We start from the raw sequence: 23798 nt of genomic DNA, 5'->3' as shown, positions 1-23798 counted from the left end.
ACTGGGCTCCTTGTTTCCCTTCATCACAAGGATAAGGAGTCCAGACTTTAATCACTCCACTGTATGCTCCCTTAGATAAAACAGTAAAAAATTTGCAGCCATAGTTCACTTAAAACAGTTTTCAAGCTCACTTGAAGTAATGGGGGCCTGGAATGCTAGGTGGGCATGAAGATAAACCCTTGCTACTATGTAGCAACACAATTGGACCTTTTTGGAAGAACAGGTCTGAGTCTGGATTCTGGGGGACATCAATAAGAAGCCCTTCTCATACATATAGAAATCCAGGAGACCATTTGAGTGCAACACAAGTTCTCAGTATTTGGAGGGTCCTCTCAAAATTCTGCGGCCTTACTTTGATTTTGACACCTGCACTGTGCCATTCCTGATGATTCCATTCAGGATCTGTATCAGCAGGATGGGGCACGATCCCCAGCACAACTCTTCTGGATTAAAAAAAAAAAAAGCCAGGTGATTCATTTGTGTGTGTGTGTGTGTCATAAGTGGAGTGACTTCATCAGATACTGAAGATTTCTATATTCAGCTCTTTCTGCAGGTTGGAGTTAGCATAGAGTTGGAAAATCAGCTTTGGCTTTCTTTCCTGACTGTCTCTGATTTCCTTTAGTGTTCTCCCTTTTCTGGTCATCAGCTCTCAACAACTCTGCCACTTTTGTGTCCCAAGGTAATAAGAAGTAGGAAACGAAACATTGCAAAGTGGAGCAAGAAAAGTTATCGGTTACCGTATCAGAGTCAAATGTCTTGGGTGACACTAAGGAGGACATGGGCAAGGTGATACCAGAGTGCTTTATCTTGTGATGCTGATACAGTAGCAGCCTCTCAGACATACAACCAGGTTGGATTTCTCACAAGTTTCTCACCTAGTTTGGAATCTTATCCCATTGGTTTCTGCAGGAAAAAAAAAAAAGTTAAAATGGTTTTAAGTTTGGGTGGGGAAAGTATGGGGAATGTACTGCATAATATCAGGGGCTCAGCTCCCCCAAGTAGAGCCAACAAATACCAAAATGAGTAAACTGGGAAGCTTTTTCTCTCTTTCTGTCTTCATCCCAGATCAAAGAATTCCGAGTTAGGATCTGGATGAAGGATAAGCCCCTGAATTGTCGATGGGCACACCCCACACACTGACCCAGCATCTGAACTTGCTTAACAGGGAGCCGGGGCTAAACTGCTTCACCCTGCCTGAGAACCAGGGAGCACTGCATTTCTCCACAGGGTGGAGGAGAAGAGGCAGAATAAACCAAGCCTGGGACACCTCCCTCCTGTCTAGGTGTACTCATTCTTCTGTTTCAAAAGACGACAAGGACATGAAGTCAACTTCTACCTATCTTCTGCTGCTGGTGTCTTATGTATTCTTAGTTTGACCTGATTCCTCTTGTCTTTTGGCTTCATGTTAGGGGTTCTTGGTCAAAATCTGCTCTGATGTACATGAAGATTCCAGGTTCAAAAAATCAGTTTCTTTTAAAATAAGTATGGGGGGAGGCATGAAATGAAACAGGATATAATTGCCAAAACTAGGCTTGAGGTTGGTGGCTCTTGGAAGGATTTTCCTTAAGGCCTAGGTCTGAAAATACAGGGCAGCACTATCATGAATTCTGAAAAGAAACCTTCCAGAGAGCCAGTGAGTCATAGTATCCAGTTGAGTCACTTAAAGCAGATTCCAGTATAGGAAACTCATTCACAATCCCTTGGCAGTCTCATTTTTTTAAACTTTTGTTCCTAAATCTCCCTCCCTCTTTATTTCTACCCTTAAAGTTTTTTTGAGGGGTAGGAAGTACCTAACATCTCAGAAGCTAGGTTGGGAAACATGCTCAGTTGTAGAAAAACTGAGCTTTAAATTTTGCGTTTTTAAAATGTACATCAGGAGCAGTTGGGGAGGGTCTTTTCTAAAAAAACTTTCAAATTTGATTTTCTGTGCATATGGCCGTTCTGTAAATACTTTTGGGGTTTTTCATTTTTTGAAAGTAGACAAAAATCTGTGGGATTTTTTTCCCAAAACATTACAAAAATGTGTTTATTTACATGCAAATAAATTTCTTTGATAAAAAGCATCATGCGTATGTGTAATAAAATTTTAACTTTTGAATGCTTTTGTTTATTCAGCTTTTAAAAAATCCAATCAAAAAAATTTAACAAAGTAAAAAAGTCTCCTGAGTAGTACTTGATAATGGGTTAACTGGAAAGGATAATTGAAATTAGAGAAAAACCTGTGGAAGTTTTCATCTGACTTATCTTGCTCAAGCCACTTTTATTATCTTTTGCAGGCCTCTGTCACCAAATTCATCAGTAGTTCTTAGAAAACTGCTCTAAGATGCTGCTGCTGCTAAGTCGCTTCAGTCGTGTCCGACTCAGTGCGACCCCATAGACGGCAGCCCACCAGGCTCCCCTGTCCCTGGGATTCTCCAGGCAAGAACACTGGAGTGGCTTGCCATTTCCTTCTCCAGTGCATGAAAGTGAGAAGTGAAAGTGAAGTCGCTCAGTGTGTCCGACTCTTAGCGACCCCATGGATTGCAGCCCACCAGGTTCCTCCGTCCATGGGATTTTCCAGGCAAGAGTACTGGAGTGGGGTGCCATTGCCTTCTTCGAGGCTCTAAGATGAGATGCAACCATAAGGTGGTTTTTATTTGATGGACGTGAAGCAGTAACATTAACAGTGTCTGGGACAGGAGGAGGCTGTAATATCGAGACCTGGGTGTCTGAGCTTGAGAATAAGTTTCTGAAGCTGGTTTCCTTGCTTAGGAAGTCCTTTCTAAGATTTAAAAAAAAAAAACAGTTAATTTTAAAAAAGTGCTTGGAAGGATAAGCCTTTCAGGTAAAATGTGCCCGTTGAAAAGATCTCTGCGCTTGTTCTTAAAGTAAGCTCATCTCTTAAATCAGACATTCATAATAAGCCAGTCACTGAAAGTGCAAAGGAAAAGTGGTAGGAAAACAAAATCATCTACTTCGGAATACAATTAGAAGTGGTCCAGCCAGGACTGCTAGAATTTGTGATATAGTTTCTAATATTTTATCTTTGGGATATAATTCTGTGGTTTTCCGCTCTAAAAGTAAACATTCCTTATTTCATAGAAATTAGATCATAAGTTTCGAGACCTGGAATTGCTAAAGTATACTATGACATACCATGACACAATCCAGCTTCTATGGAAAGAGAGAATGTTAACCACTGGGCAAGGTGTCCGTCCCACGCTCCCCCCACCCCCCAACCCCGCCCCCCAACCCCGCCCCGCGCCGCACCGCACCGCACCGCCTACTCGTTCAGACACGCTTGTTTCTCCCGCCAAAGTGGCGTCAGGATCAGGCTCTCACCAACCAGAGCGCTGATTGGAGGGCGGGTAAGCGCTAGAGCCCATTGGGTGCCAGCGGCGGTCGGGCGGCGGAGGGGCGGGGGAAGCCAAGGCCTTTCTGTCTCACCCGCCCCCACTTCCACCAAAGCGCGCCCCTCCCCCAGCTAAAGAAATGGTCGTCCAGCTTCTGCACTGCATCCCCTGACCACAAGGCACGAGGTGCGGCCTCGCTGCTCGTCCCCAGAGCAGACGGCAACGCAACTGTGCCCCCGAATCCATGCACAGGGAGATCCACGCCCCACAGCGGCCCCCCAAGCCTCACTGCAACACCCGGTAATGCAATCCACGGAGGCGGGGGAGACGGCAGCAGCGGCGGCAACAGCGGCGGCGGCGAAAGCAGCAGCAGCAGCAGCACTGCCCCAATCTAGAAACTACCAGAAAGGAGGAAAATGGCTCCGAGCAGGGACCGCCTGCTACACTTTGGGTTCAAGGCGACAGTGAGTGATAGGGGAAGGGAGCTGGGTGGCTGGGAAGGACATGTGTACCAACACGGGCTACTGGGAAGCGACAAGACTTAAGGGGCTGGGAAGACAAGACAGACAGCTCAAGTGCTTGGTGGGTTGGTGCGTGCTGTCTGTCGCGAAGGGGAGAGGTGGGGGCTCGGGTGCTGTGTGCAGTTGTCCTGCTTTCTTCTCTCTCACCGGTCGGCGAGCACGCGCGCACTCGCACCCGCCCCACAGCCCCTCCCATAGACAAATACACACAGACACATAGGCACTTCCCTGCCTCTCCTTCTCGCGGTGGGCTTGTCTGCCTTGGAGGCGAGAGCGGGCTCGCGCCGCCGCCACCGCCGCCGCCACCGCCGCCGCGCTCCCGTAGCTCTTGGGCTGACGGCCGCGGGCTCTGCCCGGGGATGGGGGAGGGGTGGTCCTGCGCCGCGGCGCGCTCCTCCTCCTCCCCCTCCCCACGCTGTTCCGAGGCCCGGGCGGCTCTGCCCAATGAGGAGCGGCGTTGCTGGCAGGTGGGGAGTGTTTTTGTTTTGGGTTGAAGTTGAGGCTGAGAAGAGAGAAGAGCTAGCGACGAGCAGTCGTCGCCACTACAGCGGGAGGAGGAGGAGGAGGCCCTGCTGGAGTCGAGAGGTCTCTCCTCCCCGCCGACGGCCCCATCCCGCTGGTCCTCTGCCTCGTCTCGGTACCGGAACTCCGGGGCCTGCCCGGGGCCCCCAGTCTTGCACGCCGCAGCGCCCGGCCCCGGCCGCACCCGCCGGCCCCATGAGGAGGGACGTGAACGGAGTGACCAAGAGCAGGTTTGAGGTGTGCGCTTGGGGCGGGGGTGGCGGGGGACGGGTGCTAGGGTCCCGTGAGGAAGACTATTTGCGCTCTCAGGCCCCGGAAAATTCGCTCCGCACCGAATCTCCTTTCTCGCCTGGCGCCGTCACCCACTGGCCTCTGGGGCTGCCACACTTCTCTCCCGTTTCTCGCCACCCAAAAGCTCAGTGCAGCCCGGCTTCCCTTGTCCTCCCGGCTGGTCGCCTCCTGCGTCTTCTACTCGCGGGCTCCGACGGGGGATTAGCTCTGGCGCCCTAATTCCCCCTCCCCCCAGTATCATTCAGCTTTCCTTTCTTCACACAACCCTTGGCTTGCCTCCCTTCACCCGGCAGAAAAAGCATCACAGCTGCGATCGACCGGAGGGACCTCGTTTCCTTTCTTTCTGCCACTTTATTCTTGAAGCGAGGGGGAAATTAAGGGCCCAGGACTTTTTCTCTGAGTTTGAGACACTGGTTAAACTAGGGGAGTAGGGGTGGTAGACTGAGATGATAGAAACGTCCACGGGTTTTCGGTGCTGTGTGGTCTGGGTATTGTTCTGGTACTTCCTCTTCTTTCCCGTGTGGTCCCTACTTCTGTAGCTCATTGTTTCTGGGAACTCTTAGATGTGTACAGGCTTTGAGATTGGGACGAAGGTCTGAGAGACTTAAGAAAATCCTTTCAAGTCCCTTTGTCTCTGAGAACTTTTCCTCTGACAAGAGAGGTTTATAGTAATGGAATTATGGAATGGATGAAGAAATAAAACAGCTGAAAGTGTCTCTAGGGAGTAGGCAGTGTTGGGAAATGATTCCTTTGGGAAGTGAAGTATTGTAACTACAGGTGAATTACTATAGTATAGTAATATCCGGGAAGGTTTGTTGAGTGGACAAGAAAGAGAAACAAGAGCAAGAAGAGTAAATGTTACCTGGCCTTTTTGGACAGAGAATCAGGCTGACCTGGAATCACTCACATTCAGTGTACATCTCACTTGATGTTTTTCTTCATTTTCATTCGAAGGATGAAATTGTAAGACAGACAAAAGTTTCAGGAAACTTGCAAACTAAGCGTAGAGGATGAAATCGCTACCTAAGGGTCTTCAGTTTAATCTTTTCCTTGATCTCTTTTTATGCTTATGGAGAAAATACCCACAAAGGTCAAGACAGGAAGTGTTTGGGGAGAGTTTAAATTCAGAGCTACAACGTTACTACAGCGCCAGGAGTGGAGAAAATCAAGTAGTTTATGTTTGTGTTTAATAGAACTTTATGTTGCCCTGATGTAGAGAGACCCAGAAAGCTTAATTTATGATGGTTTCATATTCAGTACTACTCTGAAAGTCCAGACTGTCGTTAGAATTACCAAATAGACATTTAACAGTTAACAGAAATCTTCAAAGGGAAACCCAAATACCGAAGAATTGAGTGGAGATAGCCTTTTGCCATTGCAGTCAGCTCTTTATCATTTTGCTATTCACTTTTAGGTTGTGTGAGTAATTGTTGGAAAGAGTTCTTTTGTAGTTTGTGCTTTAAAATTGTACCACTATATCCTGTTTTTATACTTATATTTTAATTTGTAGTTTATCTATACTGGTGGTTCTAAAATAATAAAATGTATTGCTTTATTAAGCATATCTGTTTGTGTTGATTGGTATTAACTGGGAACCAGAGTTTTCTGAAAATGTCTGAGAAGAACAATATGAATGAGGGAGGGAACACCACTCCTACAGTGTTTGTGATTAAAATATTTATTTGTAAACAAAAAGCTACTCTTACTGTGATGTTAAGTGTTAATTTTTGTTGTTGTTCATTCTCCAAGTCTGTATCTGATTTTTCATGACCCCATGTAAGTGTTCATGCTGGAATACAAATGAGAAGGGACTGCAAATGATACCTGTTAATGAGTTTCATTATCTGAGTATTTTTTAAAATCATGTACCCCTTAATGACCTAATTCACAAGTAATAAAACCATAAACTATTTGGTCTTTCATGAAATAATACACTTATTGCTAATTCATTGAAAACATTTAAAATATTTACTTTCAGTGGATAAAAGATGTAGATAAGATAAACAGGCTTTCAATATCTAAAAATTTACATCACATTTTTTTAATTCTCAAAATCTCAGAAGGTTTTTAAAAGACTGATAATTTATGATTGTAAGTAGGTAGCTTTGAGGATTTTTCTGAGTGTAGGTAATGTCTGTAGCAAATATATAACAACTAATTTCAACTTAGCTATGGTTAATACAAAACATGAAAGATTATTTTCTTTTGCTTGGCCACTTTTTTGGGGGGGATAACTAAAACTTTTTTGTTTAATTATTTGAAGTCTTTTTATAAGGAATATTTTTGTGTATTATGCTTTTGGGTGTTGTAAGTGCCGGCCACACACTTTAAATCTCACACTCAGAACAGTAAAAAGCAAAACAAAATATTTTTTTAAGTTAAATCAGGGGAGAAGAGTACCTATTAGGCATCTATATAGCATCCTGTGAAATAGCCAAGTAGATGACTGTTGGATAAAAGAGTTTAGAAAAAACATGCAGATGTGAAAATTGTTTTTGTTGTGTCACTTTGGCATTAGGTCAACACAGTAATAACCCTTATAAGTTAAAATAATATATGCTAAATTGTTTTAGTCTTTTAATTGAAACTCATTCAAATACTTGTATGTATGTTACTTGTAGTACACTTTGTTTTGTGGCAACTTTTGATAATTTCCTTTCAAATTTAAAAATGATTGTTCAGTGTATCCTGTATGTCAGGTGCACTGAGCTAGATGTTTTTACCTCTGTTACTTCTAATTTTCACAATTCTATTTTGAGGAAAGCTAGGGCCTGACAAGTATTCAAGTTGCACAGCTAGTACATTGGGAAGCCAAGATTCCAATCTGCATTTTTTTTACTCCACTCTATCATTCTGGTCTGTTTTTAGCATTACATAGCATACAAGCTCATAAAATGTGAAAAAGAGCTTTTCTAAAGTTCTTTATCCAGCATGTTTTATTTTGCTTTTGCTATTGAGATAATATAGCTGTCCTTCATTTTAAGTACTGTAACTAGTACTATCTTAACATAGTGACATTAATGACAGACACGTGTCTGGCTAGCCCTTGAATCCAAGTTTAGATTTTTTTCAGTTAAGCCTCTCCACTTTATCATACTCTTACTTAGCTCCATTATAAGAATGTAGTACTATTGGAGGAAAATACTGTCTTATTTGGATTTATTAAAAAGTATAACCTAAGAAAAGTATAGTAGTAACATTCACTGACATTCTCATACTATTTTTCAATTTAATCAGTGCCTAGAGAAGTTAAGAGTCACATAGTTAGGAAGTGATAAGTTCCAGTTTGGGTATTTTGAAACACTGGGCATTATTTTATTTTTTTTCATTACACATCGCTGCTGCTCTGATAAATCTATAATACTGAAGTTTGCTTGATTAGGTTGTAATATTTCTTTACCTGCTTCATTTTACTTCATTTTGTCCAAAATAAGAAAAATCATAAACTGTTTTGTGGTAGAAAGTACATACTGCATTGGGAGTTACCAGAACTTGATTTAGTTAATCTTGATTTTTGTCAACCAACTGACTATAGCATTGGTCATCTCTTTTCACTTCTCTGGTTTGGTCATTTACCTCCTCTGTAAGAAAAAGAAGTTAAAATCAATTACTGAGGTTCCTTTTATTCCAGATCCTGTGAATCTAATTTTTTATTAAAAGCTGACCTTGGTCATTTCTTCTGAAATAGCCACTCCAGTATTTGTTAAAGTTTGTAGGCTCAGTCACACAGTTTAGTTAAGACTGCAGTAATGACCCTTTTTTCCCTTAAGGTTTTATCTTCTAATCTAAAGAACATTCTGCATAGTAAATAACCGTATTTTCCAAATTGGTACATGTGGAAAATGTTATATATATTTTCCAGTGGGTGAGAGTCACTTGTTTCACTCTATTTGAAAGGCCTTGCAATGAATGGGAGGAGAACTAGTAAAAGTAAGGAATTTTGTTTTTAACACTTTAGAGATGAGTTTGAAAGCAATTACCTATTACCTAACATTACTATAGAAAATCAAAATTAGAAGTGTTCTTTTTAGGCTCATTCAGACAATCTGTTCTTTTTCGAATAGTGTTACTGATGTTTCTTTATTTTACAATCATAGGTGCTTTTGAAAGCGCAGTACATTGTGTCATGTACTTACATTGTGTTCACTCGTTACTTAAAAATAAACATATGTTTGTATCTTGCTACAGTATACAGAAGATAAACAGCTAGGTACTGGCTGCTGCTGCTAAGTCGCTTCAGTTGTGTCTGACACTGTGCGACCCCATAGACGGCAGCCCACCAGGCTCCCCTATCCCTGGGATTCTCCAGGCAAGAACACTGGAGTGGCTTGCCATTTCCTTCTCCAATGCATGAAAGTGAAAAGTGAAAGTGAAGTCGTTCAGTCATGTCCGACTCCTAGCGACCCCATGGACTACAGCCCACCAGGCTCCTCCGTCCATGGGATTTTCCAGGCAAGAGTACTGGAGTGGGTTGCCATTGCTAGGTACTGGAAATTATGCTTAATCCATTAAGTCATTAAATTTTTTTAACTTGGCAGAAACTTTACAAAATGTATAGTTGATATTTAAGTCCTACATTATAAGATGTAATCTGTTTCTACAGTGAAGATTTTCATTCATTAAAGCAGTATTTCTATTAGAAGTATCCATACTTTTAAAGTCATGTCTTCATGTTCTAGGCCATTTGTCAGTTTTTAGCTGTTGGTGTTGTTTTTTAATCTTAATTTTAAAAATCTTTCTATTTTCATCTTCAGAGTTGTATCTTTTCAAATTTTGGTATCATTTTTTTTGCAGATTAATGGGTACTTTTTTTTATTCCTAGCCCTTAGATTACTGTTTCTCAACTGGTGACAGATTGGAAACTAAATTAAAAATTTCAGTAATCTAACTAGTACTGTGGTTTTGCAAGGGTATTTTTAGATGTCCAAAATAAAATATTCCGTTACACTAGGAAAATCCAAGGGAGGGAGGAAAAAGAAAGAATGCCCTTAAACTGACCAAATTTAGCTGCTTGTGCAGAGTTGCCTTTACACTGTTCTCCTAGTTAATATCCCAGAATTCATAAATTCTTAGATCAGACCCCCACCCAAAAATCACCTCAGAAAAATGAAGACATCCAACTGTGGTTTGTTTTTTTTCCAACTGGTGGTTTTATATCTTAATGCACTGGGACCCATTTGATAAAAAGATTTTAACTTAATAATAGTCACTAACAGTAGGTGGTGGTATTGAACTACGCAGTAGTATTTGTGCTTGATTCATGTTGCTTAATTATATAACGTTAAAAAATATATGTATTTAAATGCAATAAATCCAAAACAGATTTGCATTAGCTCTTGAAGACTATTTCTGTTAAAAGAGTGGCACTGCTGGCTAGTTATTTTCAGCACATACCGAATAACTATTTAGCAGGCATGTGATTTAAAGCTATAGGTAAGTAATCTCTTTATTCCCTAATCCTATTTCCTCTAATTTGATTTTATGGTATTTTGTTGTCTTTATTAAGCCTCATATTTGACAGTTGTAATCAGGTGGAAATATAATTAATTTAATCCATTTTGCTGTCTTTTAAGTTTCTATGAAGTAAAAGTCACCTATTTGTAAAACATGGTAGACAAGGATTTAGTCAGTTATGAAACAGATATTGGCTGTGTTTTCTGTCATTTTTGTCCTTGATCCCAGGAGTTTCTAGTAAAAACTAAAAAAGGGAAATAGAACACTGTGAAAGTAAATAGTATATTGATCTTATGCATTACTTTGGTGCTAAGACACAAGTCATATCTAATAACAAGGAGGTGAAGATAGGCAATATATCAAATGCCTGCCCAGTTTTATATTATCAGATATACCGCCTGTTATGATATTTGCTGATGAATGAAACTTTCTGATCAACCGAAGTATGCAGGCAGATATAATTTCACAATCACTTAAAAGTAAAAAATGGAAAAGCATTCTCAGTTTCTTACTTGTAATTTGCAATAGTAAGAATATGCCATAAGGTAAGGTAAGGTGAAGTCGCTCTCACGTCCGACTCTTTGCGACCCCACAGACTGTAGCCTACCAGGCCCTTCCATCCGTGGGATTTTCCAGACAAGAGTACTGGAGTGGGTTCCCATTTCGTTCTCCAGAGGATCTTCCTGACCTAGGGATTGAACCCAGGTTTGCATTGTAGGTGGATGCTTTACCGTCTGAGCCACCAGGGAAGTCTATGGCTATTCTTGGAGAAGGAAATGGCAACCCACCTCCAGTATTCTTGCCTGGAGAATCCCAAGGACAGAGGATCCTGGTGGGCTGCTGTCTATGGGGTCACATAGAGTCGGACATGACTGAAGTGACTTAGCAGCAGCATGGCTATTCTGAGTGGCTTTGAGTTTTACTGTATGCAAAATGAAAGAATTTATGTGACAGGAAGGACAGGCAAAAAGAAAGCAGTAAAATTTCTAGATTAGGGCAGGCTTTTAAATGTAGAATACCTCTTATCTTATGCTTCCCTCTAGGGAAGATCATTGCCAACTGCTTTTATTCTGAATTGCAGTTACCAACAAAGAGCCAGATTTTTTTTATTTTTTGTCTTTTTTTTGCTTCGTTCAGATGGGTGGGGTGAAGAAAAAGAGAAGAGATTTACAGTTCCTTGAAAATTAACAATGTAATGTTAAGTATAAATGTTAGTTAGCTACAGTTCTCTGTTGGAATATGTTATCCTTTTTTTGTCATCTTATTTTTTGAGCCATATCATCTATATATTTTAACGTTCTAATTTTGAAATTAATTTGAGTAAGGAGAGAATGAAAACATTAAGATGACATCTTTAGGGTTTTATAGAAAGGAATAATTTCTTAACTAGGAAACACATGCATAAGTATTTTATATACACATATACATGTGTATCTGTGTGCCTGAGGGTAGATTGTCTCTGTACCTCCATTGTCTAAATTCTAAGGTTCCTTCCAGCATGGAGATCATATGATTCTCTCTAAATAAGTCCCCCAGGTTGCTGTGAGTTGGAGATTAGATATTCAGTTTATTGCCAGTGTTCTTAACATTTGTTTCTATTACAGTAAACACAAAACAGCCTTTGTGACCTGCCCCTATATTTATTTATTTATTAAATACTACTATATATAAATATTCTTTATTTTATGTACACTTTATTTCATTTTTGGCTGTGCTGAGTCTTTGTTGCTACGTGGGCTTTTCTCTAGTTGAGGCCAGCAGGGGCTACTCTTCAGTTGCAGTGTGGGCTTCTCATTGCAGTGGCTTCTCTTGCCATGGAGCATGGACTTTAGAGCATGGGCTTCAGCAGTCTCAGCACATGGGCTCAGTAGTTGCGGCTCCTAGACTCTAGGAGGAGGAGGGGATGACAGAGGATGAGATGGCTGGATGGCATCATCGACTCGATGCACATGAGTTTGGGTGAACTCCTGGAGTTGGTGATGGACAGGGAGGCCTGGCGTGCTGCGATTCATGGGGTCACAAAGAGTCAGACACGACTGAGCGACTGAACTGAACTGAGACTAGAGCACAGGCTTAATAGTTATGTCACTGGAGCTTGGTTGCTCTGCAGCATGTGGGGTCTTCTCAGATCAGGGATCAAACGTGTGCCTCCTGCATTGGCAGGTGGATTCTTTACCACTGAGTCACCAGGGAAGCCCCTCTGAACCTATACGTGTATATCTGTTTACAGATATGGTGGTTGTTCAGTCGCCAAGTCTTGTCCGACTCCATTTCCCGGAGTTTGTCCAAGTTCATGTCCAGTGAATCGGTAGACCATCCAACCATCTCATCCTCTGTTGCCCTCTTCTCCTTTAGCCTTCAATCTTTCCCATTTTCAGGGTCTTTTCCAATGACTCTGCTGTGTGCATCAGGTGGCCAAAGTATTGAAGCTTCAGCTTTAGCATTAGTCCTTCCAAAGAGTGTTCAGGATTGATTTCCTTTAAGATTGACTGGTTTGATCTCCTTGTTTTCCAAGGGACTCTCAAGAGTCTTCTCTAGCACCACAGTTCGAAAGCATCAACTCTTTGTCGCTCTGCCTTCTTTATTGTCCGGCTTTCACATCCGTACATGACTACTGGAAAGATCATAGCCTTGACTATATGGACCTTTGTCTGCAAAGTGATGCCTTTGCTTTTTAACACACTGTCTGGGTTTGTCATAGCTTTCCTGCCAAGAAGCAATCATCTTCTAATGTCATGGCTGCAGTCACTATCCACAGTGATTTTATAGCCTAAGAAGAGGAAGTCTGTTGCTGCTTCTACCTCTTCCCCTTCTATTTACCGTAAAGTGATGGGACCAGATGGCATGATCTTAGTTTTTTGAATGTTCAGTTTTAAGCTGATTTTTTCACTCTCCTCCTTCACCCTAATCAAGAGACTCTAGTTCCTTTTTGCTTTCTGCCATTAAGAGTGGTATCATCTGCATATCTGAGGTTGATATTTCTCCCGGCAGTCTTGATTCCAGCTTGTTTGTGCTTCATCCAGCCCAGCATTTTGCATGATGTGCTCTGCATATAAGTTATAGGATGACAATAAACGGCCTTGTTGTACTCCTTTCTCAATCCTGAACCAGTTAGTTGTTCCATACAGGATTCTAACTGTTGCTTCTTGACCCGCATACAGGTTTCTCAGGAGACAGGTAAGATGGTCTGGTATTCCCATCTCTTCAAGAGTTTTCCACAGTTTGTTATGATCTACACAGTCAAAGGCTTTAGTGTAGTCAGTGAAACAGAGGTAGATGTTTTTGTGGAATTCTCTTGCTTTCTGTATGATTCAGTGAATGTTGGCAATTTGATCTCTGGTTCCTGTGCCTTTTCTAAACCCAGCTTGAAAATCTGAAAGTTCTCAGTTCACATAATGCTGAAGCCTACCTGGAGGATTTTGAGCTTAACCTTACTAGCAGAGGAAATGAGTGTAATTGTCCAGTGGTTTGAACATTCTTTAGTACTGCCCTTCTTGGGAATTGGGGTAAGGATTGACCTTTTCCAGTCATGTGGCCATTGCTGAGTTTTCCAAATTTGCTGACATATTGAGTGCAGCACTTTAATAGCGTCAGATATGTTATACCTCTCTGAATGATTTTTGCCAAGGAGTGAGGAATAGGTATGATTGCATGATATCCTGGAGTTTAGTGTGTTATGATTCAGTTTTTAATATTTTTGGAATTTATATATTTCTATAAAGAGAACTTATTTAAAAGCATTAGCTTTGAAGTCTGAGTTTGTACCCTGGCTTTGCCATTTACCATCTGTATGACCTTAGTGTGCATGTGTGCTTGGTTGCTCAGTTGTGTCTGACTCTGTGACCCTGTGAACTGTGTCTCACCAGGCTCTTCTGTCCATGGGATTCTCCAGGCAAGATTATTGGAGTGGGTTGCCGTTTTCTCCTCCAGGGGATCTTCTTGACCCAGAGATCAAACCTGGGTCTCCTGCATTAGCAAGCGCATTCTTTACCACTGAGCCACATGGGAAGCCCTGTATGACCTAAGACAGGTCATTTAATCTCTCAAAGTCTCAAATTTTCAATATCTAAAAAATGGGTACAAAACCTACCACACTGGATTATAAAGATTAAATTCTATGATGTTTTTATAACATTGAGCAAACATTGTACATGATCTATTATATGATAAGGGCTCAAAAAATGATGCCTATTATTATATTACTTTCTGGAGTGAAAGTGGTTTTGAGTAGACTTTTTGTAAATCATTGTTTTAAATGCTTTAAAGGAATACACTATTTAAAGGAAAAAGTATTATAAAGGAAAGAACGTAACTAATGATTTCTTTTCATCTGATTCAATTTTATACGTTGGGTTTATTGGACTGGAACACCTATGAATTTTAATCAATGTAGTTGAACCTATGAAGTTTAATCAGTAATAATTTGATGGTGTTTATATGGAGTTTATACTGTAACCATTATTGTGTTCACTGTTAGGCAGATGTGGGTAAATGTCTCCTAAGATGAGAATCTGGAACCAAATTGTAAGTTGACATTTAAAACAGTCAGCTTTTACTCAAGAAACTGGTCATTCTTCTTTTTCTGGTTTGTAGAAAATAAAGCTATGGCATGACTGAACATGGAAAAGTAAGTAGAGATGCATTTATTTATTTATTTTTAAGAGCACTGCATTGCTAATACCATTTCCCCACACTCATCAGTTTTTTGAAAGTTATTTACATGCCTTCATGTAAAGACACTTCCGTTGCAAAAATCACATCATAGCTTGTTTCTGCAGCCCATTTGTAGGAAGGAAACCTGATATATTTTGGAAGTGTCCTTGAATAAGTTGAAGCATTTATTTAATAATGTAACTTTCCTAACATCATGAATGGTAACTTCAGGAAGATAAGGGACTTAATATTCAGTATTCTTAGTCACAGCTGACTGGAGTTATACAAAAGCAGCTTCCCAAATCTAGATCTACACAACAGCAAAATATGCAGTTTTACCGAGGTTAACACATTCCTTAAGAAAGAATAATTGTATCTAGATTATTTGCCTCAAAAGGCATTAAAGGCCCTAAATGACATAAATTTCATCTGAGCACATCAGTTTCTGGTCCAGACAGAAAAATCTGGCCTAAATATAGAAGTCAAGAACTCAAGGGACCTTCTCTTTGCACTACGGTAAACCCACACTGCACACTGGGGAAAACTGCTTACTTCTCTGTCTTTACAGCTCTTAAATAAGGTTTCCAGTATCTGTTTCTCTACCTTATTACAAACTGGATTAATACAATGTTTTATGCCCATTATACCTCTGTTGAAACAAAAAAGATTAAACCTAAAACTCTTACTTTAAAAAAAAAATTTTTTTTTTCCGGCTGTACTGGGTCTTCATTGCTGCACAAGCTTTTCTCTAGTTGCAGCGAGCAGGGGCTACTCTCTAGTTGTGATGTGCAGGCTTCAGTAGATGTGACTCAGTAGTTGTGGTTCCTGGGCTCTAGAGCACAGGCTGGATAGTTGTGGCACACGGGCTTAGTTGCTCCTTAGTTGCTCCTTGGCCTATAGGATCTTCCTGGACCAGAGGTTGAACCTGTGTCTCCTTCATTTGCAGAGGGATTCTTTACCACTGAGCCACCAGGGAAGCCCCTAAAATAATACTTCGTGACTTAAATGGACAGCATTAAGGAGGAATAAATGAAACTGGATTTAATTTATGGCAACTGAATTGCACAGTAGAGAAAAATAAGTAGCCATCTGAGTTAGACATTTAGACTCACCAGTGCAGTTTTTTGTGCAATACTAATCCCTTGAGAGAATACAAAGTTAATTTGTATTTACAACTTGAACTCCATAGGGAAATATCATGGATTTGCCATCATAAAACCAATAGCTCATTTCAGGTTTCTGTCCTGTCCTAGATGTTTCAGCCCTAGAAGCAAGGGCAATAGCTAATGTATAGCACCTAAAATATGGTTATTTTACAACTTGTACATTTTACAACTGAAACACATTCAGTTATACTAACGAAACTATCATACCACGCTACAGCCTCTCAAACTACCAAGAACAAATATATCTGGGAACTCAACAAAGCTAATCTGACCTTGTCTGGGGCGCAGAAATTCTCAGTCTAGAAAACCAGGGCATGCTGTTGGTAGTTCTGTTTTGTTTAAATTTTATTTAGCATTAGTATGTGTTAAATACTGATAGGTGTTAGAAATGCAGAACTGCTCCAAAGCAACGTCTCTTCCTCAGGGAGTTTGTAATCTACATAGGAAGAAAACTGCATGAGAAAAATAATTTAGTGGGTTCTGGCAGTGTTAGCTATGTGGGAGAGTTAGAAGAAACAATTTTATTTCTTGGGAAACAGAGCAGTAGGATTACTAAAGAGAGAGCTAGTCAGAGTAACTGCTTTTTTCTAAAGCTGAACGTTTCTCAGAAGTTTAAGCAGAAATTAATCAAGGTTAGAAAAAGAGTGGACATAGGGAGAGGGGAGGAGAGGGTGAGATTGTACGGAGAAAGTAACAGGGAAACTTCCATTACCATATGTAAAATAGATAGGGAATTTGCTGTTTGTCTCAGGCAGCTCCGACAAGGGCTCTGTATCAACCTAGAGGGGTGGGATGGGGAGGGAGATGGGAGAGAGGTTCAAGAGGAAGGGGACATACGTATACCTATGGCTGATTCATGTTGATGTTTGACAGAGAACAACAAAATTCTGTAAAGCAGTTATCCTTCAATTAAAATTTTAATACATTTTAAAAAATAGAAAACTAATAACAGGAAAATGACACTTCCACCAGTAGTTCCAGGAATTCATTATATAGTAAGTAGTTCCATTTGTTTTTAAGGCAAATAATAAATATTTTTAAGGAATTTATAAAGGATTAAAAAATGCTGACCCTTGTATATGGAGGGCATCCTGCTAACTTCCCTTCAGTAGGACAGATATTTTGAACTATCTTAAGTAACAGCTTAACACAGTGTTTTACACATTAAAGAACATGTTCCCGTTTATGATTTCATTTGAACTTAGAAAAAAGTCTCGTGTAGTAGTTAGAAGATATTTTTCTGCTGTTTTATCGAGAAGAAAGCAGATGCTTTGAAAGGCTGTCATTTTCTACATTAAATAGCTAAGTATTTAAAAGCCAGAACTTTAATCCAGTTGACTTGAAGTCTTCTATATGTGCCTGTAGGGCATGCCAACTGAGAATGGGTTGTTTTGAAAAATTTCTCCATTGTTAGTTACTCTTTTGATCCATAGCAGGTATTTATAAGATGTTTGGTTAGGATTGATTAACACTTAAATTTGTGGCCAAAGAATTGAGCAGAGTTAATTTCATGTGAACTGAAAAGCGTGGGCATTGAACCTGTTCTTTGGTTTACTAGCCAACTTAAGTAACTCTTAAACAACTGTGAACAAATATTCTGTATAAACCCTACCAAGTCATAAATTCCTTTTAGATACCTATGTAATAAACAATATACCACTGTTGAGTGAAAAATAATAAAAATTCAGGGTACAGTATTTTATGAATAAACGTACATTTCTAGGTCAAAGATCAACTAGGCTTAATGGAATAAAAGAGTAATATCAGGAATAATACTAAGAAACAAAAAGTGTTTAAATTATTTATTTCAATAATTTGAAAATTGCGTTAAAAATAATCCCATCCATAAAGTGCAAGGTGTTTTGGAGTTATGGCCAAGATCTTTCTGACCCTTCTCCAGGGGAACTTCCCAACCCAGGGATCGAACCCAGTTCTCCCACACTGAGGGGGATTCTTTATCAGTTGAGCCACCAGGGAAGCCCAGGAATACTGGGGTGGGTAGCCTATCCCTTCTCCAAGGGATCTTCCCAACCCAGAAATCAAACCGGGGTCTCCTGCATTGCAGCTGAGCTACCAGGAAAGCCCCTCCTAACATCTATCAAATACATGTTCATATGAAATGCGTGATATTTCATTACATTACCTTTCTAGTCTTGGAGTACTACACACCTACCTAGGATCCAGCTTTATTTTTCTAGGTTTTACATATTCTGACTGTTGTCAAATGACTTGTCAGTATTTCTAGTAACAGTATTATTTCAGAGATGAATTAACAGAATGAAAATGACAGGATTCAGTTCAGCATTAGGCTGGGATCCAGGGGAAAATATATATGCTCCACATTATCTTAACTGGAAATAATGTTTTTCTCTTGTGAAATTAGGCCTGGATACACATTCAGGTTGAAGGTACATAGCCAGCCAAATAGTTTTTGTAAGCAGTTGTTTTGCTTAATGCCAGTGGTGCTAGAAAGGAAATGATCAGATTTAAATCTTACGTATAATTTAACCAAAAATTCCCTGGTGGCGCTAGTGGCAAAGAACCCACCTGCCAGTGCAGGAGGTGCAAGAGACATGGGTTCGATCCATGGGTTAGGAAGATTCCCCTGGAGGAGGAAATGGCAGCCCACTCCAGTATTCTTGCCTAGGAAATCCCATGGACAGAGGAGCCTGGTGGGCTGCAGTCCGTGGGGTCACAAAGAGTTGTTCACGACTGAGTGACTAACAAAAAAACAACCAAAAATAAGCTCAGTAAACCTTGTAGCTTTTATTTGCTACGGCTGAAGTTGGACTGTGGCTGATTAAATGACTGGCAGTCTCTGAAGTGTACCATTATTTTAGACGAAGTCAGCTTGAGCATTATCTGCTTTGGTTGTCCTAAAGTAGCCTCAGGTTTCTTAGTTTAATGTGTTTCAGGGATGGGTCTTTCTTCTGCCCACTTCTGTTTTTGCAAAACAGAAGTTACAGGCCTTTGGTTTAATTTGGGACTGGTGTGTGTGTGTGTGTGCACATGAGTGCTAAATCGTGTCCGACTTTCTGCGACCCCATGGACTGTAGAGTGCCAGTCTCATCTGTCCATGGGATTTCCCAGGCAAGAATACTTCAGGGGGTTGCCATTTCCTACTCCAGGGTTTCTTCCAACCCAAGGATTGAACCCTTGTCTCTTGGGTCTCCAGCATTAGCAGGTGGATTCTTGACCACTGCGCCACCTTTGCTTTAGTATTTGTTCTTGGAAGAGAAGTTAAGTTATAATTAACTGTTCACTATAAAGGGAATCCCTAGTAGCTCAGTGGTGATGAACCCACATGCCAGTCCAGGAGATGCAAGAGACATGGGTTCAATAATTTATAAATGTATGTATGTATTATTACGTATGGACATGTTCACATTTTATGAATGAACAAAATTGTTGGACATATGGTTTAGAACCTTGCTTTTTCTCTTTTAAAAAATTATAGTAAGTTAAAAAAAATTATAGTGTTTTAATTTATATAAATACATGCATAAATTTTTATTTAAAAGCTAAGACATTTTGAGTATGATAATTCCTTCTTATACTGCCCCTAATTCTGATCCTCTTCACCTCTATAGATAAGGAGCAGATAAGCAACCAAGTATTACTTATACCACAGAGAACTATATTCAGTATCCTGAGGTAAACCATAATGGAAAAGAATTAAAAAAAAAAATGCATGTGTATGTATAATGAATCATTTTACAGTGTATAGCAGTGACTAACACAATGTTGTATTAGTAAATCAACTATACTTCAATAAAAATTCATTTAAAAAGGAGAAGCAAAAAGAGAGATAAGGACCAGTTTTGAACTTGACTAGTGTCCTTGTAAAGCCTTTTTCTGTACTTTTTTTTCCTCCTGTGCTTTTACCGCCTTAGTTTTCTGTGTTTATGGTTACGTAAGTAGCCTCATACTGTGTTTGACTTTGGGGAAATTTAACTACAATATGTCTTTGAGTCTGTTAGATATACTTCTTTTCACAGCAACATAATAATCCATTATATGGATATTCTAGTTTGTTTAGCTAGCTATTAATGGACCTTTAGGTTTTGTCTTTTGCATTACAAACACAAATACAGTGAATGTTCTTTTATATGTTCCTTTATGTGAAGTATCAGGAAGAGAGTTTTATAGGGAAGAATCATATAGGGAATATATTATTATATTTATTAGATATTGTCAAACCGACTTCTTAATTTATGTTTTGGCCACTAGTATGTAAGTGAACTTGTTTCTCCACATCTTCACCAGCATGTGATATTTCCCAACTTTAAAATTTTTCAGTGATAAAAGGAAAATTGTGTTTTATTGTATTTTGTATTTCCCTCATTACTGCTGAAGTTCAGTATCTTCATGTTTTAATGGTCTCTTGTATTTTTTCCATAAGAAAGAAATTTTTCTTTCTTCTTGTTTATTTTATTCTCTGTTAAATTTTGAAAATTAGATTGTGTCTTTTTTTTTTCTTTTTCTTTCTAGGTATTCTTTGTATTGGATACTGACCCTTTATGTACCCATGTATTTGCAAAGGTTTTCATTGAATAGTCTTGTCAGTTTCCTCTTGGTGTTTATTTTGAGAAAGTGTCCCTTATCTCAAGATTGGGCTTCCCAGGTGGCCCAGTGGTGAAGAATTCACCTGCAGTGCAGGAGTCACCTGTTCACTCCCTTGGTCAGGAGGAGCCCTTTGAGAAGGAAATGGCAACCCACTCCATTATTCTTCCCTGGGAAATCCCATGGACAGACTAGCCTGGCGGGCTATAGTCCATGGGGTCACAAGAGTCGGACACAACTTAGTGACTAGAGAATGACATCTCAAGATTTCCTTATATTCTTCCATGAAGATGAAAAGTGAAAGTGTTAGTTGCTCAGTCATCTCAGACTCATTGCAATCCCATGTAGTGTAGTTTTTAACCTACCTGGAGCTTGTTTATAAGGTAGAGTTTTCTGTTTGTTTTATAAGATAGAGTATTAACTGAACTTTGATAGCCAGTTGTCCCAACATGATTTAGTTCATCTTCTCCCACTAGTTTTGAAGTGCCATTTTTATCATAAAACTAATTAAATGAATTCAAAGGCCTTTTTGGAACTGTGTTCTTTCATCTCTTTTTTATTGCCAGTACCACAGTTTTAATTAATGGGCTTTACATATTAATTTGAGGGAATTTATATCTTTATTATAATTTCCTTCTCATTTATGAATATGATAAGGAGTTCTTCCTTTAAGATCTTACATGGTTTTTGTTCTTTTTATTTTTGCATACTTGTTTTTGATGTTACTACAAATGGGCATTTTTTTTGGTTACATTTCTTTTCTTTTTTTTTTAATCCATGGGATTCTCCAGGCAAGAATACTGGAGTGGATTGCCATTTCCTTCTCCAGGGGATCTTCCCGACCCAGGGATCGAACCTAGCTCTCCCGCATTGGAGGCAGACGCTTTAACCTCTGAGCCACCAGGGAAGGGTTTTTTTAAACATTTTTTAATCATTAATTCAGTCAACAAATATTTGAGCACTTTCTATGTGTTTGATATTGTTAGAGATGCTGAGAGTGTAAAAGTGAACAGAACACAAAATCCTGCCTAAATAAAGTTTAAAATTTAGTGAAGGGAAATTGATATGAAACATAAAAAAGTAAATGCATAATGTGTCTGATGCTGATAAATATTATGGACAGAAATGAGGGATAAGAAAAAGAGGAAGGAAGGGAGCTAGGCATGGTTCATATTTTATATAGAATGGTTAAGGAAGAGCTTGCTGGTGGTTAATATTTGAGCAGACTTAAGGGAACAGTGGAGAAAATTGATACAGGCAAAGGAATGCAAAAAAGAAGATGGGAGTATTCTTGATATATTCTAGGAACAGAGTGAACAGGTCGGTCACTGTGGCCAGATCATGGAGAGGTTGGTTAACTGGTAGGGAAGAGGTCAGAGAGTTGTGAGTTAAGAGTAGAGGTGAGGGTTGGGAGGATGGGAGAGCAGGGCAGATCATAAATGGACTTACTGACCATTTTGTCCTTTGGTTTCTATTCTAACAAGGGAAGTCATAGGGATTTTTGAGCAGAAGAATATTCAAGCTTTGAAAGGATCACTCTGGCTTTATAGAGAAGTAGTATATAACTGGTATTAAAGGTTCTTCGAGTAATTGAGAAAAGTAGTAATGGTACCTCGTATGAAGTTGGTTGTGATGAAGATGTAAGAAGTAATTGAATCCTGGATATATATTAAAGGTAGAAATGATAGAATTTACTGCCATTAGGGAGCTATAAAGTTGTTGATTTTTGTATATTCATTTTTGTGTCCAGTTAGCATGCTTTGAGCTGCACAGTAGAAAACCCTTTTAAGGTGGCTTAAAGAATTATCCCAAATTATGAGTCCAAAGCAAAGCTTTTCCCCAGGATTAAGAGCCTTGGTTTAGAGAGGTGGTTTTTCAAACTTCAGTTTGCTTTACAGTTACCTGGAAAACTGGCAAATTACCTGGGCCCGTGAATTTGCTTTTCTGAGTACCACGGACTTCCCTGGTGACCCACACAGTCAAGAATCTGTCTTTGCGGGAGATCTGGGTCTGGTCCCTGGGTCAGAAAGATCCCCTGGAGAAGGAATAGCTAGTATTCTTACATTTACTTTTACAGGCAAATGAATATTCAGTATTCTTGCCTGGAGAATTCCATGCACAGAGGAGCTTTGCAGGCTACAGTTGCAAAGAGTCGGACATGACTGAGCGACTAATGCTTCACTTTCACCACACTGGGTAACAGTCTTGGAGCCTGATAAATTAGGACTTTCGGGTTTGAGCAAGACAGTGGAACCAGATCAACTGGGTTCAAATCTCAACTCTTGGTATTTCCTGTCTGTATTTTAAAATCTCAGGTATATTGATCTCGAGGGGCTATTTTGTTGTTCATTTGTAACTTTATTGCATTATATGTAAGTGTATTAGTGACTTACATGTTAACAGATTTTTGAAATTATTTCTTTGTGGCCAAGTACATCATCAGTTTTTGTAAATATTCTGTGTTGGAACAAAGTAAAATTTTGTTTATTAAATGCTTGGTTAGGTTTGATGTAGGAGAAAGAAATCAGACACAAAATTTTTAAATGAGACTGCCTTTTAAAGGGCCCATTGCAGGAAGGAAGAAGTGCTTACCCATCAGACACTGGAGACCAGAATACCCCACTTTTTTAACATTTCTTAAAATTATAGTTTTTCTGTTTATGTCTAAATATAAAATTGTGATGGATCAACAGAAGAGTAAGGCCTCAGAACTCTTAAGTAAACAAAAGAATACTCTTAGGTAGATGAGGGAAACATCTAATGATGAACCCTAAGTACACACGGGACCTCATTTATGACTGACAAAATTTTAAAAGTGGGTTTAAACTTGGAAAACTTCAAAAGGAGTGATGATTTCAAAAGGGCTGATGACACTTTTGAAAGGGATCATGCATAGTGTTTATCCAGTAAAACATTAAGAATCTATTATTAGGGCCTTAATGATTCCTAATTATGACATATAGTACTGTCAAATTATGGCAAAGGTATAATTTGTGCATTTTGACTGAGATCGCTATTTACAGTGGTGAGACATTGGAATACATGTCATCTCTGCACCTGTTTTTTAATAAGAAAATGGAGACAGTAGAATCTATCCAGGGTTGTTGTAAGAGTTAATTGATGTATAAAAAATGTTTACAAGGCTGCCAAGTATACAATATGCATTCATTAAATTTAAGTTACTGTTATTATTTGACTCTGTTCATTACACATATCTCAGATCAAGCTTTGATATTCAGACCCTCTAGGTTTTTATTAACGTTCTATTTTGTCTCTTGGTTTCATTGGAAGAGTAT

General features: G+C 39.5%; 1 protein-coding gene across 1 annotated transcript in view; it reads left to right on the top strand.

Moving 5' to 3' along the window:
* Positions 1-4526: 4526 nt before the first annotated feature.
* FBXL20 (F-box and leucine rich repeat protein 20) overlaps positions 4527-23798 on the top strand; it is a 90642-nt gene continuing 71370 nt past the window's right edge. The window contains exon 1 of the mRNA XM_068977753.1: positions 4527-4612. Coding sequence (XP_068833854.1) covers positions 4571-4612 — 42 coding nt within the window. The 5' untranslated portion in view covers positions 4527-4570. The remainder of the gene's footprint in view (positions 4613-23798) is intronic.

Source organism: Capricornis sumatraensis, chromosome 8 (genome assembly GCF_032405125.1).
Source record: "Capricornis sumatraensis isolate serow.1 chromosome 8, serow.2, whole genome shotgun sequence".
Classification (NCBI taxonomy): Eukaryota; Metazoa; Chordata; class Mammalia; order Artiodactyla; family Bovidae; genus Capricornis; species Capricornis sumatraensis.
Note: the sequence above shows the minus strand (reverse complement) of the source record. Positions and strands in the feature narration are given on the sequence as shown.